The 17,879-nt window shown below is 53.1% G+C and overlaps 1 protein-coding gene across 3 annotated transcripts in view; it reads right to left on the minus strand.

Moving 5' to 3' along the window:
- Window positions 1-559: 559 nt before the first annotated feature.
- Window positions 560-17,879, minus strand: part of SDK2 (sidekick cell adhesion molecule 2) — a 312,881-nt gene continuing 295,561 nt past the window's right edge. For all 3 annotated transcript variants that reach the window (XM_031657174.1, XM_031657173.1, XM_031657175.1), the window contains 4 exons: window positions 17,543-17,683; window positions 17,136-17,274; window positions 15,499-15,625; window positions 560-5,115 (listed from right to left, as the gene is read on the minus strand). In XM_031657174.1, coding sequence (XP_031513034.1) covers window positions 4,762-5,115; window positions 15,499-15,625; window positions 17,136-17,274; window positions 17,543-17,683 — 761 coding nt within the window. In that variant the 3' untranslated portion in view covers window positions 560-4,761. The remainder of the gene's footprint in view (window positions 5,116-15,498; window positions 15,626-17,135; window positions 17,275-17,542; window positions 17,684-17,879) is intronic.

Raw genomic sequence — 17,879 nt, forward strand, 5'->3', positions numbered from 1 at the left:
GCATTAAGATCACTGGGATGTGGGGTGCTAGCTCCATAAATTAAAATAAAAATGGACAAGGAGCTTGCCTTAAAATATCAGAGAGGCAGCGTCATGTCTTAAGAGCCAGAAGGCTTTAGTACAAATCCTGGCTCCACCACTCCCCAAGGGCAAGCCACTTAAAGTCTCCCTGTCCCAGGTTTCCTCCTCGGGACTGTCACAAGGATTCCATGAGTTAATAAACGTAAGGTGATTAGAACTGTGCCTGGCACAGAGTGAATGCCATAGACATGTTAGCTATTGCTATTATTAGTATTATTATTCATTATCATTTGCATATTGCATCAAGTAGATTCTTATTCTGAAAGTTTAAAATAAAAAAAAAAATGCATTTCACTGGAAGGCACAGATGTCCACTCACCTATGAATTAAGAGAGTAGATAAGTCAGACCCTTGACTCTTCTCTGCAAAAGCACAGCATGGCTAAAAATGGCTGTCTGGGGAATGAATTGCTGGGTATGATACTGGGACAGGTGTCCCCGTTCACGTAACAGGAAGGAAAAGAATGTTGCTTCAAAACTCCAAAAAAAAAAAGTTTATTTATAAAATACTGACAGTTTGACAGGACACGGGACTTCTCGTGGTATATATTTCAAATCAATCTTTCTTACCTTTCATTTAAAAAATAAACCTGCTAACACGCTATATGACATAGAGATATATATTTTTTTCTTACAGACAGACACCTGCCATAATGAATACTCTCCCCATAATTTTTTGTTATATCTTTTAAATCAAAAAATAAAGATTTGTGTTGATTTTTGTTTCTGGAGTCTAGATGGATGGAGAACGATAACACGTTTAAATGCTTTTGGTTCCTCTGATGGAAACAAAGAGAAGGGGGGGTGGTCCCAAGGGGGCACCTGTGCTCAGGTGGTGGTCAGGATTGCCATGTGCGGATGCCCGTGGGTGTCCCTGGAAAGGGCCATACAGAGGCACTGGGGAGTGGGTGGTGGCTGCTCAGATGGTCTCCCCTCTACCTTCCTGCCTACCAGCCCCTCACCCAGGGTAGGCACCTTCAGATGTGCACTCTGGGAAGCTGAGGGAAGCCCCTGCCCAGTCAGAGTGGCACTGTGGTGAGGCTCTGGCACCTTTAGAAGCACTGCCCAGGGAGGTGTGGGCAGCAACAGAAGGCCTCGAGGCAGCGTGCAGCAGGTGGGGCAGTCCCTGCTGTGTCCTTGTTTCCTCTAAATCACGGCAGTGTCACGTTTGGGGGTGGGAGTTTTGGGGGCCGGGTGGCGAGGGATGGACAGAAGGAGAGGCAGCCTAGGTTTGCAAGCTCTCTGGAGCCCTAGGAGGACGGTGGCTCTGGAGCCCAGAGCATCTTTTTGGTTTGTCTTGGCAGTGTGGGTGTGGAGCTGACGTCAACTCTGGAGGCGCAGCCAGGAAGGGGAAAGCCCTGGTGTGCCCAGCGTGGGCTCCTGGGTGCAACACTGGGATATTGCTTAGGGCACAGGGAGGCAATGCCAAAGGTGCCAGGTGTGTCCTGGTGTGAACCTGCTTTGGGTGGAGCCCCACAACAGGCAGGGGCCCTGGCATCACTGGCTCAGAAAATCACAGGCCAGGAAGGGTCCCCATTACCATGGGCAGGGCCCACCACCCCTTTCTAACGTGGCCAGGTGTCTGGAGGAGGGTTGGGAGCCTCGGCTGTCCCAGTAGATATGTAAGCAAGGGCAAAGAGATGTGTCCTTAAAAAATCTAGAGTTCCACAGCTGCAGACCTGGGCTTCCAGCTGTGGCTGGGGCTGCGGAGACAATATTCCGGATAGGGGGGTGTTGACTAAGTGTGGGACTTTCACCGCGGGCCCAGCCTGATCTCATGGGCTTGTCTAAATTTGCATGGTGTCCTCGCCCTCTCAGACAATGGATCCCAGTCACGCCCCAAGTGCAAGCAACCCAGGCCACCTGTGCCTCCACAGGGGCGAGATGGCTCCAGCCATCAGAGGGAGCTGCAGGAGTCTCTTTGCTAACACACATACAGATGTGTGTTCTATGCATATTTGTGTGTGCATGTGCATGAGCACAGGTGTGCATGGGCACCATCCCGCGTGTACACGTAGGTGTTAGCACGGGTGCGAATGAGCGTGTGGGGAAGGCAGGGGGTGGAATATCTTAGTGCACTAGGTGATTCATTAAAGGCAAAGGAAAATTGGCCTCATGTGCGATATATACACAGACACAATGTTTTTACTCACCCCTGCTTCCTCCCAAATAATCCCTCACTGGGCTGGGCTAAAATAATTCCCTAATGCAAACTGGGAACTTCCTTAAATGGTTAAATGCTCAGCAGAGAGGGAAAAGGATGAAGTTATTTTAAAAAAAAAAGATGAGAGGAAAGAAAAGAAAAGCCGCGCAGCAGGATCACAGGCCGGCAGCTGCAGATGTGCTGTCATGGAGACGCCAGATGCTGCAGAGGGTGGGGGCGGAGGAGGCAGGGGTGGGGCAGGGTGTCCGGCTGACTCCACTGCAGCCCCCAGATGAGTTCAAGGAGGCCCCGAGAGCACCTTACTTCCTGGAGGGGCAAAACCTCAGCCCCTGGTTCTCCTTCGGGGAAGACTGTGCTTCCCTTCCAAGGCCTCCTCACTGGAGAAATCACTGTTCGGGCGCTGGAGCTGGGCTGGCCTGTCTGCTGAGCCATCTTCCAGCACTGCCCTGTTCACATTTCCCAGGGGTCAAGTGCTTCCGGAAAAACTCACGGTGGGTGTGCCCGTTCTTTGAGCCCCAGACCCTGACTTCCCTTCCTGGTCACCATTAGCACAGTGACTGACTAGGGGCTGGTGGGGAGGGGTCCAGGCTCTCTCTTACCTTGGTTTGTTTCCCACATCTCCTACTTAGGCTTCCTCGAACTCTGCTCACCCACCCCAATAGGGCATCATCTCCTCTTGGGCAGGGCCAGCAGCGCCTGTGCACAGCACACACAGAGAGCCCTGCTCCACGAAGGGGCCCACGCTGAATCGGACAGGCCTCTGCGGGCCATCTGCCACCCATCTCGGCGGTAGGGCAGGTGTTGGGCTGGCCTTACAGGGCTGGCTGAGCTCACAGAGGGCCTTGGACAACCTATGGAGTTAGATGGAAAGGCCTCTCCCTAAACCCTGGCATCCGTAAGATCTGTAAGTACCAGGTGGATAGGAAGATCCTGGCCACAAGATGTGGCTTTTTTCAGAACACTCCTTGGAGCAGATTTTGTGTGTGTGTGTGTGTGTGTGTAAAGGCTTTCCCTCCCATCAGCTATTCTTGTCACTTGGTCCCATCTGACCTGCCCCTGCTGGGCGTGCAATTCCAATGCTGGGTCCACTTTGGACTGAGCTTCCTGACCTGCCCCTTCCCCTCCTGGCCCTGGCCAGGCAGAGCCCAGCCTGGAAGCTGTTACTGGAGGTTAGGGTGCTTCTGCTTCTTTGTCTGTAAACTGGGTGCTAGGCAGACTGAGCAAATTCTGGGTGTTCCAGCCTCTGGACCAGGGACTTGGGCCACCCCTCTGGGCTCCTATGCGTCTGTGCTTAGGAGGCTGCCAGGCGACAGCGAGAGGGACACAGATCTGAAAGTGAGTGTGCTGTCTGGCTAGGAGGACCCAAATGAGTCTGTTCTGGAGAGGATCCCTAGACCCTGTTCCTTGCAAGTGCATGGGAGATATGTGTGTGTGTGTGTGTGTGTGTGTGTGTGTGTGTGTGTGGTGAGGATCTATCCACTGGAGAGTGACATGTCTGCCCAGAGGGAGATCCCTCACCTGTGCCCCACTCCCCAGCCGAGGGAAGCTGACTAGTCCTTTAAAGATGGGACAGATGGAACCTGGATTGGAAGAAAGAGAACAGTCACAGCGTCATTCTTATCTTGCCCACAATGCATTAAACCTAATTATCCCACAGTGCCCAGGCCAGTTGCCTTATTTACACTTCTGCTCCCCAGACTTCACCTTTCCTTGTCCGTGCGCAGGAAAGTCAATTCCAGCACAGGGAGGCAGGGTCAGTTGTGGGGGATTTCTCCTCTACCCTTGGACTCTCTTCCTTGGATTCAAAATTTTAAAAAATATGCAGGAACAAGGAAGGCGCTAAGCAAATTCTCACCCTTTAGTTTTTTTTTTTTTTTCCTCTTCCTTTTTCTAAATAAACCAAATGCTTGGTGGAGAAGTTGAGCAGGGGAGGTGGGCAGTAGAGGTTGCCAAGACAGGACAGGGGGTCTGGACAAGGCTGTCCGATGCCTGCCAGCCATGGTGATGGTGCATGGAGGGAGAGGGGAAGGAGGAGCAGGGAGACACGGCAGGCGTGGCCTCCGGGATGCCCATCCTTTTTGCAGAGAGCAGTGGCAGTGGGTCCCGCAGGGACTGGAAGGGGGCAGCTGGGTGGACATCCAGAAGCTTCTTCCTCAGCCACGCCTGCCTGGCGACCTCCAGTCCTCAGCCTTCGCTCCCCCTCTCTCTCCAGAGGCCCACCCCACTCTGTGTCCACAGCAGTGACACAACCACTTCCCCAGCTCCGTGTAATTCCCAAGGGAGCAGTGAACCCCACTATCTCAAAGCCGAAGAGCTGCTGGCCACACACATCCTCTCACGGTTTTCTCCCTCCCTCTGAACGCCGGCTTTGCTGGCCCTGGAATCTCTGGAAAAATAAACTCAGGAGGTGAAAAGTTGACTTGGTTTCTTGGTGTTTTGTGTTCTGGCAGGCGGTGAGAGGAGGGCGAAGGAGGAGTTTGGTGCCTTTTCTCTTTCTTGCTTTTTCCTCTTCCGATGTCAAACAAATGATGAAAATCCTGCTATGGGAGCCCGGGAGCCAGGGGCCAGGCTGCTGGGGGGACGGTAGAGGGTGCTCTGCTGACTTGGGGGATTAGGGGGGTTCTGGGGCGTTGGAGTCCGACTGGCCTTGGGCCGAAAGAGGCTGCCCTGCTGGGTGCTGGTGCTGTTGGTGACGGCGGCGTGATCCGGCTCACCCGAGTCGCTCTCAGTGTAGCTGTAGGCCTGTGCCCTTGAGATGCCCTTTTGCTGCCGCCGCCACGAGTTGTAGTATGTGGGGTCACTGATGTAGTGGTTGACAAAGGAGTGGGCCTTCTGGTGGTTTGAGTCGACTTCGTACTCGCTGTCACTTCCCTGGGAGGACAGAGAATCAGGGCGTGTCAGTGGCCCCGTAGGGATAGGCTATTGTGGTCGGGGCCGGAAGGCACAGGGCATTCTGGTTCAACACTCTGCTCTGCCTTTTTCTTTTCTTTCTTTCTTTTTTTTTTTTTTAAATTCTGAGACAGAGTTTTACTCTTGTTGCCGAGGCTGGAGTACAATGGCCCAATCTTGGCTCACTGCAACCTCCACCTCTTGGGTTCAAGTGATTCTCCTGCCTCAGCCTCCTGAATAGCTGGGATTACAGGCGCCTGCCACCATGCCCAGCTAATTTTTTGTATTTTTAGTAAAGATGGGGTTTCTCCATGTTGGCCAGGCTGGTCTCGAACTCCTGACCTCAGGTGATCCACCTGCCTCGGCCTCCCAAAGTGCTGAGAGTATAGGTGTGAGCCACCGCGCCTGGCCTGCTCTGCCTTTTTCAAGACTTGGACTCTGGGCTTCTCAGCTCCCTCGCTGCCAAGGGGGTCTGGTGCCCGTTTGTGCCCGCCTGCTGCTTCCTTCAGAGCAGATCCCAGACCGGAAGGGTCTACTATGGGGTTGGCTTAGAGCTGGGAGATACCTGATAGAATCAGAAGACCTGAGTTTTTATTTTCTTTCTTTCTTTTTTTTTTTTTTTGGAGACAGAATCTCACTCTGTCACCCAGGCTGGAGTGCACTGGCATGATCTTGGCTCACTCCAACCTCCAACTCGCAGGTTCAAGCAATTCTCCTGCCTCAGCCTCCTGAGTAGCTGGGATGACAGACATGTGCCACCATGCCTGGCTAATTTTTTGTGTATTTAGGGGTTTCACCACATTGGCCAGGCTGGTCTTGAACTCCTGACCTCAAGTGATCCACCCGCCTTACTCTCCCAAAGTACTGGGATTACAGGCGTCAGCCACTACGCCTGGCAAGTTTTATTTTCTTTCCTTTTTATTTTTACTTTTATTTATATTTATTTATTTATTTACTTTTTGGGACAGGGTCTCACTCTGTTGCCCAGGCTGGAGTGCAGTGGTGCGATCCTAACTCACTGTAGCCTCAACCTCCTGAGCTCAAGCCATCCTCCCACATCAGCCTTCTGAGTAGCCAGGACTATAGGTGCATGACCATGCCCTACTAACTTAAAAAAATTTTCTCTTGTGATGAGATCTCCTTATGTTGCCCAGGCTGGTCTAGAACTCCTGGGCTTAAGTGATCCTCCTGCCTTGGTCTCCCAAAGTGCTGGGATTACAGGCATGAGTCACTTTACTTCACCTTTGTTTCGTTTTGTTTTCTTTTCTTTTTTCTTTTTTGATAGGCAGTTTCGCTCTTGTTGCCCAGGCTGGAGTGCAGTGGCGCAATCTGGGCTCACTGCAACCTCTACCTCCCGGGTTCAAGTGATTCTCCTGCCTCAGCCTTTGGAGTAGTTGAAATTACAGGCACCTGCCACCATGCCTGGCTCATTTTTTCTATTTTTAGTAGAGATGGGGTTTCACCATGTTGGCCAGGCTGGTCTTGAACTCCTGACCTCAGGTGATCCACCCGCCTTGGCCTCTCAAAGTGCTGGGATTACAGGTGTGGGCCACCGTGCCCAGCCTAGCTTTGTTTTCAATTGAAGTGAGGTTCACATAACCGAAAGTGAACCATTCTAAAGTCTATGACTCAGTGCATTAGGACCTTCACAATGTTGTGCAACCACCACTTCTATCCAGCCCCGAATCATTTCCATCACCCCAAAGTAAAACCCTGTACCCAGGAAGCAGTCACTCCCCATCTCTGCCCCCACCGGGCACTCCCTATATCCATGCCCCTGGCAACTACTAATCTGTTTTCTGTCTCCAGGGATTAACTTATTTGGGACTTTCATAGAAATGGGATCATATAATATGTGGCCTTTTGTGTCTGGCTTCTCTGACACAGAGCCATGTTTTTGAGGTTCAACCACAACCTACTAAGTTATCATCTTGGTCCAGCTTCTGATTTACTTTGTGACTGGGGACAAAGCCAGAGCCAGATTAAGACCTTTAGAGGCTCCGGGCAGTTAAAAAATGCCTGTGCCTGTCCACGTGTGATCCAACATAAAAACAACACTTGGTTACAAACTAAGCATGAGAAAAATCTAAACAAAAGTTCAGAATTTTCATGTAATTAAAACCTTAAAGTTGTTATTATTATTATTATTTTTGAGATGGAGTTTTGCTCTTGTCGTCCGGGCTTGAGTGCAGTGGCATGATCTTGGCTCACCTCAACCTCTGCCTCCGGGGTTCAAGCGATTCTCCTGCTTCAGCCTCCTGAGTAGCTAGGATTACAGGCACATGCCACCACACCTGGCTAATTTTTGTATTTTTAGTAGAGATGGGGTTTCGCCATGTTGGTCAGGCGGGCCTCGAACTCCCAACCTCAGGTGATCTGCCCATCTCGACTTCCCAAAGTTCTGGGATTACAGGCGCGAGCTACTGTGGCTGGCCTGTTTGTTTGTTTGTTTGTTTGTTTTAGAGACAGGGGTCTCTCTTTGTTGCCTAGGCTGGTCTCAAACTTGTGGGCCCAAGCTATGCTCCTGCCTCGGCCTCCCAAAGTGTTGGGATTACAGGCATAATTACACTACACCCAACCTGAAGTTTTTTGTTTTTTGTTTTTTTTAAAGATAAAAATATTAAATTATTCCTGACTTTTTTTTCCGACACTTTGATGGCCTAGGCACGGGCTTCATCTATCTATTGGGGACATCAGCCCCAAACAAGAATCCATCTCGGTTGGAAAGTGAAATCTGAATTGTGGAGCTAAAAACATTGTGCACCCGTTCCCCTACCCTGAGCTCCAGCCATGTTCTGAGAGCTAATAAGACAACAGATGGGACCACCCTCAGAACTCTCTGGAAGAGAAGTGCTCCGATTTCAGTGTACAGCACACGCTCAGTGCACTGCAGCTCAGAGGACCCTACCTAGGCCTCCTCAGTCCTCCCCAGTGAATGCCCCTGCCTGGGGGAAGTTAGTGAATCACAGCAACCCAAATAGAACATAAAACCCAGGTAGCCCAATCCAAACAAGTTTGGGATGGGGAGCTGTGTCCTGCTTTACAGGTAAAGAAAATGGAGTGGGGACTTTTGTCCCAAGGGTCTGGGCTTTGGGAAATGAGATGCACGGCTTGTTCTCAGGAACTCAGAGTCCTTCATAACATGGGGATACATCTCGAGGGACGTAGCTACAACGAACAGAACTATAACGACCCCTGCCACTGGATCAGGCACTCTGCCAGACAGTCCGAAATGCTGACGTGTATAACTGGATTTAATTTTCACACCTCTGTGCTGTAGCTCCTATGGCTACCTGAGCACCGATGCTGCCTGGGTACTGAGGGGCACATAAAGTACAGGAAGGGTGAGGGTTTTGCTGGGGAAGTGATCCAGCCGGGCTTGAACTCCAATCTGCCTGATTTTCTAAAGCCCACGCACCTCTTAACTCCTACACTCCTGCCTAGAGACCACAGGATGGGAACAAGAGCTTCCCCACAACCCCCCACCCCGACTCCCAGCAGGAATTAAATACTCCCTAGTCCATCTGCTAATTTATGTTCTCCGGCCCCTCCCCTCCCTCTCCTCACCCCTCTACAACCCCAGCCACTCTCCTTACCACCGCCCCCAGCAGACACTCCCCCGCCAGGACCTCAATCCTCTTGGCAGGCACAGACGGCTGCCCAAGACAATGGAAAGTCCCTGGGCTCGGTCTGCCCCATGACGCAATGCAGCAAAACACAAGCCCCTTTCTGTGCCTACCGCCCAGCTGCTGGCCCAGGAGAACAAAGAGGGGGTATAGGCAGGGCAGGAGACTCCATATGCCCAGCAGGGGCACCTAACGCTGGGCCGAGTGAGGCTGGCCTGGAGCAGCGCGGATCTGTGAGGCAGGAGGCTGGGGGTCTGTCCCGCCCAGGAGCAGTGAGGGTCTGTGAGTGCGGGGGACCAGACAGGGATGTCCCCCAGTTTTCCCTACAGGTTCGGTGTCTCCACCCACTAACTGACTTGAACAGTTGTTAGCATCATCTGCAGGGGTTCTAGAATTTTGGCTAGCCCCAGGCCGCAGCCTTGCAGAGGAGGGAACCCCAGGATGACTGTGGGACCAGTGGAAAAGAATCTCTGCGGAGAGGAGCTTGTGGCATGGGGAAGTTCTGGCCCTTACCAGCAGGCTGTCTCAGCCTCAGTGTCCTTGTCTGTAAAATGGGTAGAGTTCCATAGTTCACAGGGTGAAATGAGCTAACCCAGGAGAGAATGCTGTAAAAGGTATTATCAATGGGGACAGTGAGGGTGGGCCTGGGTGGGAAAGGGAAGAGACGGAGTGAGAAGCCTCAAAGCCCCCCTGGCAGAGATTAGAAGGGGCCAGGAAGCTGGGGAGGCTAACTCAGTGCTCAGGCAGCTGGAATGGGAGAAGAAGGTTAGCTGCCTGCTCCCCACCAACCCCCAACTCTGAGGGAGGGGCATGTCTGGACTGGAAGCAAGGTGGGGAGTGGGGTTCTCTGGCCCTCCTAGGGGCCCAGATCCCAAAGCCCACTCATCTAGACCATCCCCGTCCTACCAGCTACTATCTGCCGAATGCTTACTGGTCCCAGGCACTCTATGGGCAGCATCTCGGGGATGGAAGGCACCAGAAGGAAGAGCAAGGAGCCAAACAGAGCTTGCGCTGCGGGAGGGGCCAGGCAGGCCAGAGTCTGGTCTTCCCCTTCCTCCGCTCCGCCCTCCAAAGCCCAAGCAGGAGGGCTTTGCATCAGCGACTGCTGCTCCCGCCTCCATCTCCCTGAACATCTGTTTCTTTTCGGGGTGGGGGTAGGGCGAGAAGAGAAGAAAGCGAGGGGGAAACCAGGGGCTCCTATTGCAGCTTTCAATTCTCACGGGCCTCGGTAATTGAATGCAGCTTCCCAGGGACCGGCCGAGCACAAAGGGGGCTTTCAGGGGCCGTCCTGCCAGGCCACCAGGCAATCAAGTGACTGCTTCGTCTCCCTGGTCTCTTAACAGCTCCTCAAAGCCACTCAATCAGCAATTACTGGGGTCTGGGGATGGGGAGCACAGACTCCAGGCCTGGTGATGGGAGTGGGGAGGGGGGACCAGAAGGAGGCAGGACCCCGGAGAAAAGAGGAAGCCAAGCAAAGCCCTTTTGATTTTTTGTTCATCTCCAGCCCAAAGGATCTGGCACCAGACTCAGCCTTAGGGAAGGTGTTGAGACCTTGGGGTCAGGCAGGGGACCCTTATCTTGTTGAATCTCATGGAGTCTGGGAGGAATGTGTTGCCCTAGATGACAGAGAAGTCACCCTGTGAAACTCCGTGGGAGACTGGAAGCAGGAGCCCCTCTCTCATCCATGGTCCCAAGGGCTCTGCACTGATTCTAGCCTGAAGCCGGCAGCGCACCTGTGCAGGGTGTTCCGCCTGTCCCCTGGATGCCTCTACCGGGGGGGCCAGCCGGGGTCTCTCTGCAGGGGCTGCAGCCTCTGGATTAGAGGTGGGGTAGGGGTGATGTGTCTCCGTGTGTCTCTGAAGAACCTCAGAATTGTGCCCCTGGAGGCACAATTTTGTCGAGGCTCTGGGCTCCCTGTGCTAAGACAGCTGGAAATCTCCCAAGAATGTCCTTTGAAAAATGTCAGCTCAGAAGCAATGTCATATGTGCTACCTGTGCCCTTATAGGTAAAGTGACAGCAACGTGTGCCCCACTCCCCGCAACTGGCTGTCAGAGATGTCTGCGGTTCAGGAGGCTCAAGGGAGGTCACTGGGGTGGGGCTGGAGGCAGTGAAGGCCTCCTTCCTTCAATCTCCTCTCCGTGCTGGGCAGCTGCACGAGGCCAGGCTGCGGTAGGCATGACCCTCCAAGCAAGCTGGCTCTAGATTTGAATCCCAGTTGCTTGTACTTCTGAGCTCTGTGACCAAGGGCATACCACTTGACTTCTCTGAGCCTCAGTTTCCCCAGCTGTTAAATGGGGATGGTTTCACTCATATGGCAGGACAGCTAGATGATGTTAAATGAGAATATACAAAGCACAGGGCTTGGCACACAGCAGGCGCCCAGAACGTCTCTCCCCGGCCTGGCTCTGCCCTGCAGCGTGTTTCTTGTTTGGCATAAGCTTGGGCTGCCAGGATCTGGGGTGCAGTCAGGCTACGGAGAACCAACGAGGTCTCAGCTGAGCCTATTGGACTCATGGCCCAATCTGATGGAAAAGTGGCAAACACAGGTAAAAGGTCAGAGCCATTCAGTAGAAGGGTGATAGCAGAACATGATCCGGCTCCAGCCAGCTGCAAACCTGCACGCTTCCCTTCTATGCATGACCCAGTCCTGTTCACACGTTGAGGCCCAGCTCAAATAAATGCCACCTCCTTCAGGCAGCCCTCTCTGAGCCTCCAGGGGAAGTGGTCTCCTTATGGTGCTTTATCTGCCTCTGCACCGCAGGAAAGAAACAGAAAGACTTGGCCGGGTGTGGTGTGGCTCATGCCTGTAATCCCAGCACTTTGGGAGGCCGAGGTGGGCAGATCACCTGAGGTCAGGAGTTCGAGACCAGCCTGGCCAACATGGTGAAACCCCGTCTCTACTAAAAATACAAAAATTAGCTGGGCATGGTGGTAGGCGCCTGTAATCCCAGCGATTCAGGGGGCTGAGGCAGGAGAATCGCTTGAACCCGGGAGGCAGAGGTTGCAGTGAGCTGAGATTACGCCATTGCACTCCAGCCTAGGGGACAAAAGCGAGACATTGTCTCAAAAAAAAAAAAAAAAAAAAAAAGAAAGACTTTTGTTCACCACTTTCTTCCTCAAGTTACTGTGGTTCCATAATGTTTGAATGAGAAATGAAACCGTGGTTATTTATACACATATGGTCTTCCCTAATAAATCATAACATATTATAACACAACATTCATTAGAGTCTGTCTTGCCTACTACTGTAGCCATCATTCCTATATAGCGTCTGATTCTGTTTTGTGGGTATAGAACAAATAGCTGTTGAGTAAACGCATCAAGGAAGGAATGAATGAGCTTCACAGAGAGCAAACCCAGCACTTACTCCTCCCAGGTACCACACAGAGTCTCACCTGTGCTGGTATGCAGGGCAGATGTCATAGGGAGAACGGGGGGCGGGATGGATTTTGGGCTTGTTGTCAGGGGGTGGGGGTCTTCCCAACTCTCTCTTTTTCATCATCTTTACTTGAAAATGGCCTTAATGCCACCAGTGTCTCCCAGAGGACTCTGAAGCTTAGGTGGTGTCATTCACGAACAAACCTTAGAATCCTTCCTGGCTTCTACTAAACACTTCATAAATGTTTGCTATTATAATTCGGTGCATAATAAATGGTACAGAAAATACGATTCATGGCTGGGCGTGGTGGCTGACACCTGTGATCCCAGCATTTTGTGAGGCCGAGGTGGGTGGAACACTTGAGGTCAGGAGTTCTAGACCAACCTGACCAACATGGTGAAATCCCCATCTCTACTAAAAATACAAAATGAGCTGGGCACGGTGATACACACGTGTAATCCCAGCTACTTGGGAGGCTGAGGCAGGAGAACTGCTTGAACCCAGGAGGTGGAGGTTGAGGTGAGTTGAGATCGCGCCATCGCACTCCAGTCTAGGCAGCGAGGGCGAAACTTGGTCTCAAAAAAAGAAAAAGAAAAAGAAAAAAAAAAAAGATTCACTCTGTGTATCTTCTTTTTTTTTTTTTTTTTTTTTTTTCGAGTTCGGAGTCTCCCTCTGTTGCCCAGGCTGGAGTGCAGTGGCCGGATCTCAGCTCACTGCAAGCTCCGCCTCCCGGGTTCACGCCATTCTCCTGCCTCAGCCTCCCGAGTAGCTGGGACTACAGGCGTCCGCCACATCGCCCGGCTAGTTTTTTTGTTATTTTTTAGTAGAGACGGGGTTTCACCATGTTAGCCAGGATGGTCTCGATCTCCTGACCTCGTGATCCACCCGTCTCGGCCTCCCAAAGTGCTGGGATTACAGGCTTGAGCCACCGCACCCGGCCCTTCTTTTTAAAGTGTGCTTAATTTCATTGCAATGCACTTGAAGGGGCTGTCCATGATATTGCAAAAACTGAAGATCAAGATTAGACAGTGTGTGCCATTGGCTTGGAATTTCTTTTTCATTGCGATTTACTTGTGTGCTAAGTATATACATTTTTTTCTTTTTTTCCTACCAGACTTGGGCTCTTCTTTTGAAAATGAAGTTGCCATCCAGCCATGCTGCGGTGTTAAAGTTCCATCAAACAGGTCAGGGGCCTTTAAATCTCCAGTCTTTGCGTGCATCCTGCCCTCTGCCTGGTGCCCCCTTCTCCTGCACTCTGGGCCCTCTACGGGAGAGCCGGCCCCTCTCTCCTCTAGCCCATCACCCACAGCTGAATTATAGCCTTTCTCACATCGCATCATGTGTGTTTGTTTATAAGTCAAACTGACGCTTTGTTTATTACCATATCACAGGAAAACGACTGGGCAGATTTCCGCCAATTTTGGAGAGTGAGTTTTGGGTGGTCTGACTCAGAATGTAAACCAGGCAGCATATGCAAAACCCACTCGACAAAGACCTGGGGGAAGGGGTGCCCTTGAAAAGAGAGGCAGTCATTTTTCCTGGCAGCTGAAACGGAGGGGCCCTGGCCTGTGCAGCTGCTGATCCTCTGGGATGTACCTTTGCACAAACTGTCACAGGCAGGAGAACGACCAGTGGCATCCCCATCAGCCCCCACTTGAAGGTCGCAATGGTGGGGGCTCTGCATTGCAGACGCTGATGGGTAGCCGAGCTGCTTCTCACATGGCTGAGTGGCAGCAGCACTGACTTCTTTAGAAGCCTCATAAGGACCACAGTGGGGCCGGGCGCACTGGTTCACGCCTGTAATCCCAGCACTTTGGGATAGTGGGGCTGGGCCCACTGGTTCACGCCTGTAATCCCAGCACTTTGGGAGGCCGAGGCTGGGGAACACTTGAGGTCAAGCATTCGAGACCAGCCTGGCCAACATGGTGAAACCCCATCTCTACTAAAATACAAAAATTAGTTGGGGTGGTGGCGCATGCCTGTAATCCCAGCTACTTGGGAGGCTGAGGCAGGAGAATTGCTTGAACCCTAGGTAGAGGTCTCAGTGAGCGGAGATTGCACCACTTGCACTCCAGAGCAAGACCCTGTCTTAACAACAAAAAAATCTTATAACTTGGATCACATGGGTTTTGTGCCCCACAATAAGTCCCTGGGTAAGCCATGCTAAGTTGGGGTCTCTGTTCCTGCCAACTTTGAGCTAGGGAGTTAGGTCCAGCCTTCTCGGCTCTGCCAAGTCCATCAGTAACCCTGGAGCTGAACAAAACAGCAGTGAGTGACAGGCCCTGAGCCCACGGGGCCCACCACGTGATCCCAGGCTTCCTGGCACCTCCTGCAAAGCCAGCAGCCCAGCTCCCTGCTGGCACCTCTTCCTTCACTTCCTCTCCCAGGCCTGGGCAGAAAGGTCCAGGGCGTGGGACGCAGTGGCTTTTCGTGGCCTTTCGTGGCCCTTTCCTCAGTAACCACTAGGCTTGGCTGAGGCAGAGAGGATGGGGGTGGGAAGCTGTCAGGCTGCATGGTTGGAATACACACAGCCCCTCCCCCACAAGCCTGGGACACGGTGTCCCTGCGTGACCCACCTAATGTCTGCCCTCTGAAGCTCGGTGTCTTCCAGAGGCACTGACCCCCCTCTTGATATAAAAGCTGACATTTACAGAATGGTTGCCGTGTGCCTGGCTCTACGCTGAGTTCGTCTGTGTCTAATCTCAGCAGATCCTCCCCATGGCCTCAGGACAGAGCCTATTATCACCCCTGCCTGTTCCACAGATGGGGAAACTGAGGCTTAGAAAGGTTACTTGGCATATCCAGGACATCCCAGGTCACGGGCAGCAAAGCCAGGATTCACACTCAGGTCCAAAGCTCCAAAGCTTAACATCTCCCTGGTCTACACTGCGTCTCATCCTCGGGGCTCCAGGACACCCAGCCCTCTGTTTCTGAAGCTTGCTTTGATCCATGAGTAGTGAAGCTGAGCATTTTTCCAGGTCTCTGGCCTGGAATGCAGGGCTGTGTGTCAACCTTCTCCCCAGAGTCTCCCTCTCCACACCTTCAGCATGCTCCCTTGCAGGCCAGACCTAATGAGCAACTGAGCCCGTGGGGCGACCCCTGAAAGTAGAGAGGGCCATGATCTTTGGGGGACCCCCTATGATCAAGGTTCCCGGGACCCCATTAGCACTGGCTGCAAACTTTGAGCAGAACTTGGGAGGGGACAAATGGCCCATATATGACTTCAGGGTGGTTTCTTGGACCCTTTAGTCTTTACTGCCCCATGAAGGAAAGGAAGAAAGCCCATCTACCTTCACCGTCCCACTCTGGGAGGCGCTGCTCCCTCCCCTCTGCAGGACACCTGGCCCTCCTGCCCTCACCTGAGAGTCGGAGATTTCTGAGGGCTTCTCGGTCAGGCTGCTGCTCTCTGCAGGGATGAGGTCATTGTACTTGGTGACATCCTCATCCGAGTAGTGCAGGCTGCCCGGGCTGGGCCTGGGGGGAGACCTGGAGAGAGTGGGAAGTGGGGCTGAGAGGTGCACTCACTCAGAGCAGCCTCCCCTGGCCTAGGGAGACCACAGCGGGGCCTGGGGGGCATGGATCCCCACCACGCTGTGCTCCTCCTCCTTCCTGGGTCTGCCTTCCAGGGGCCTGGGCCTGGGAGATAGGAACCTGGAGGAGGGCAAAGAGGGAAAAATGGGGTGCCAGGCTAATGCTGTCATGGCAACATGCAGGGTGAATGTAGGGGGGATGTCACCGTGGCTGGGTTCAGGACCCCACATCCTGGGGTTGCTTTGGTGCAAATGGGATTTTTGTGCACACCCAGTGGCTTTGGGGGCACACAGTGGCCTGGATGTGTGTGCACTGTGGGTAGGAGAGGCTGGGAAGGGCAGGCGAAGGTGAGGCCATGTGTGAAATGCCCCCTTGTTACATGTGGCAGGGCCCCGGAGCCAGCCTGGCGGGGCTGCTGTGGTCATGCTGGGCCTGGCTGGGCCCGCTGTGGGGGCCTCAAACAGCTCTTTCTTTGGAAGGCTGGATTTGGCAGAGGATAAGAGCTCGGCTTTGGGAGCCCCTCCCTCCATCCTCTAGATGAACACACACGTAGCTTCGTCCCTTTAAGACAGAGACAGAGGGAAGCTTTGTGAGCTCCTGAGTGAGGCTGGACTCCTCCTGACTGCCGCCTCCAGTGAGCTGGGAATGCCAATAGGGCTGAGGCCGGAGACAGGAGCCCTCTGGCCCAGTCTTTCTTGAGCTCAGGGGAACAGAAAACCGCCACACATCAGGGGAGGGTCAGGTGGGCCCTAGCAGCTGCTCGTGCCCTTGGAAATGGGCAGCCAGTGGCCATAAGGAGTAGGGACTAGGAGGGGCTGGGGTTAGAAAGAAGTCAGGAGGAAACAGCAGCTGTACTCACGCCACCAGCCTGGACCTGTCCTCATGGGCTGCTTTCAGATGCTGCCCTTTGAGGCTGATGGGGATAGGAGGTTGTCCTTTAATAGGTAGAAATAAGGACCGGGGGAGAGGGTTTCCCAGATGGGGAGGAAGACGGTAGGACACAGCGATAATGGGGGTGCTCAGGCGTCCTTCGCTAAGGTATGTTTGCTTGGTCTGCGTTGGCTGGGCCTGTCTTGCCTTTGGGGCAAGTGACGATCTCCAGGGCCGTTTCCCTGGCAGTTGGCTCCGAACAGCAGTAGGTTGGTTTGCAACATTTTGCCAGTTATTTGCATTCTGCTGTCACTGTCAGGAACTCTTAGTAGTTACCTCCTTGTAAATTTCTCCCCAGTGTGCCCTCACCCCCAGGTTGTGACTGGGCATGGTGGGGACTGGGACAGGCCCCTAGTTGTCCTGCTTGGGCCTCACCGGTCTTTCTGCTGACCATTCCCAGCCCTGGGGCTTGAATGGTGTTTCCCAGGACAAGGTATGGCCAGGTAAGCACTGCCTGCTCTATGGCCTTTCCCAGCATTCTCCCCACCTGGGCACTGCTGGGCCTGGCCCCCCAACCCCGCAGAGGGCCCAGTACCTGGTGTACAGGCCGTTCTTTCGGCAGAAAGAATTCTTGACGGAGAGCCGCCTGTTGTTGAGTTCCAGGGCAGGGAAGCTGCTTTCATCTAAGCTCATCATCTCACTGTGGCCTAGGGCTCCAGACTTGGCACTGTTCCCTGAAGTCAGGGGGAGATTGACACCCTTTAGACTGTGGTGGCCTCCCCTCTCCCATACCACTTCCCACCTGGCTGGGTTATCCCCTCTTTCTCTTGGTAGAGTTGAGACCAACATAAGAGGTTGAGATTGTGTGTAGAGACCCTAGGCTTCCCCACCCACCAGAGCAGATGTGCTGCCAGGAGAGGGACCTGATCACGCCTGTCCTGGCCAAAAGGGAGATATGTAAAAGTCAAGTCCAGCCAGCACGGCTGGTGCCAGCTTACTCACCTGAATCTGTCTTCTTGGCATACTTCTTGCTCTGGCCCCGGATGATGAGCACGAAGACCAGAAGCAGAATGAAGATGAGGCCGACCAGGGCGATAACCACCAAGAACCACCACTCCTCGTAGAAGGGGTTGGCTTTCTGGGCTGGAGCATGGATGGGGTCAGGTATATAGGATGCTCAGCCCCCTCCTCCCTCCAAATCTCCTACTCTGGTTGGGACCCTACCAAATGCTCACAATCTATGGGAAGGCAGGGTCTGTGCCCTCTGAATGAGGGAGAACCTCTGTAAGGATAGTTTCACCTCAAGTACCCACTTTGATCAGTCGGTAAAGGGCTCCCT

Source organism: Papio anubis, chromosome 17, assembly GCF_008728515.1.
Source record: "Papio anubis isolate 15944 chromosome 17, Panubis1.0, whole genome shotgun sequence".
NCBI lineage: Eukaryota > Metazoa > Chordata > Mammalia > Primates > Cercopithecidae > Papio > Papio anubis.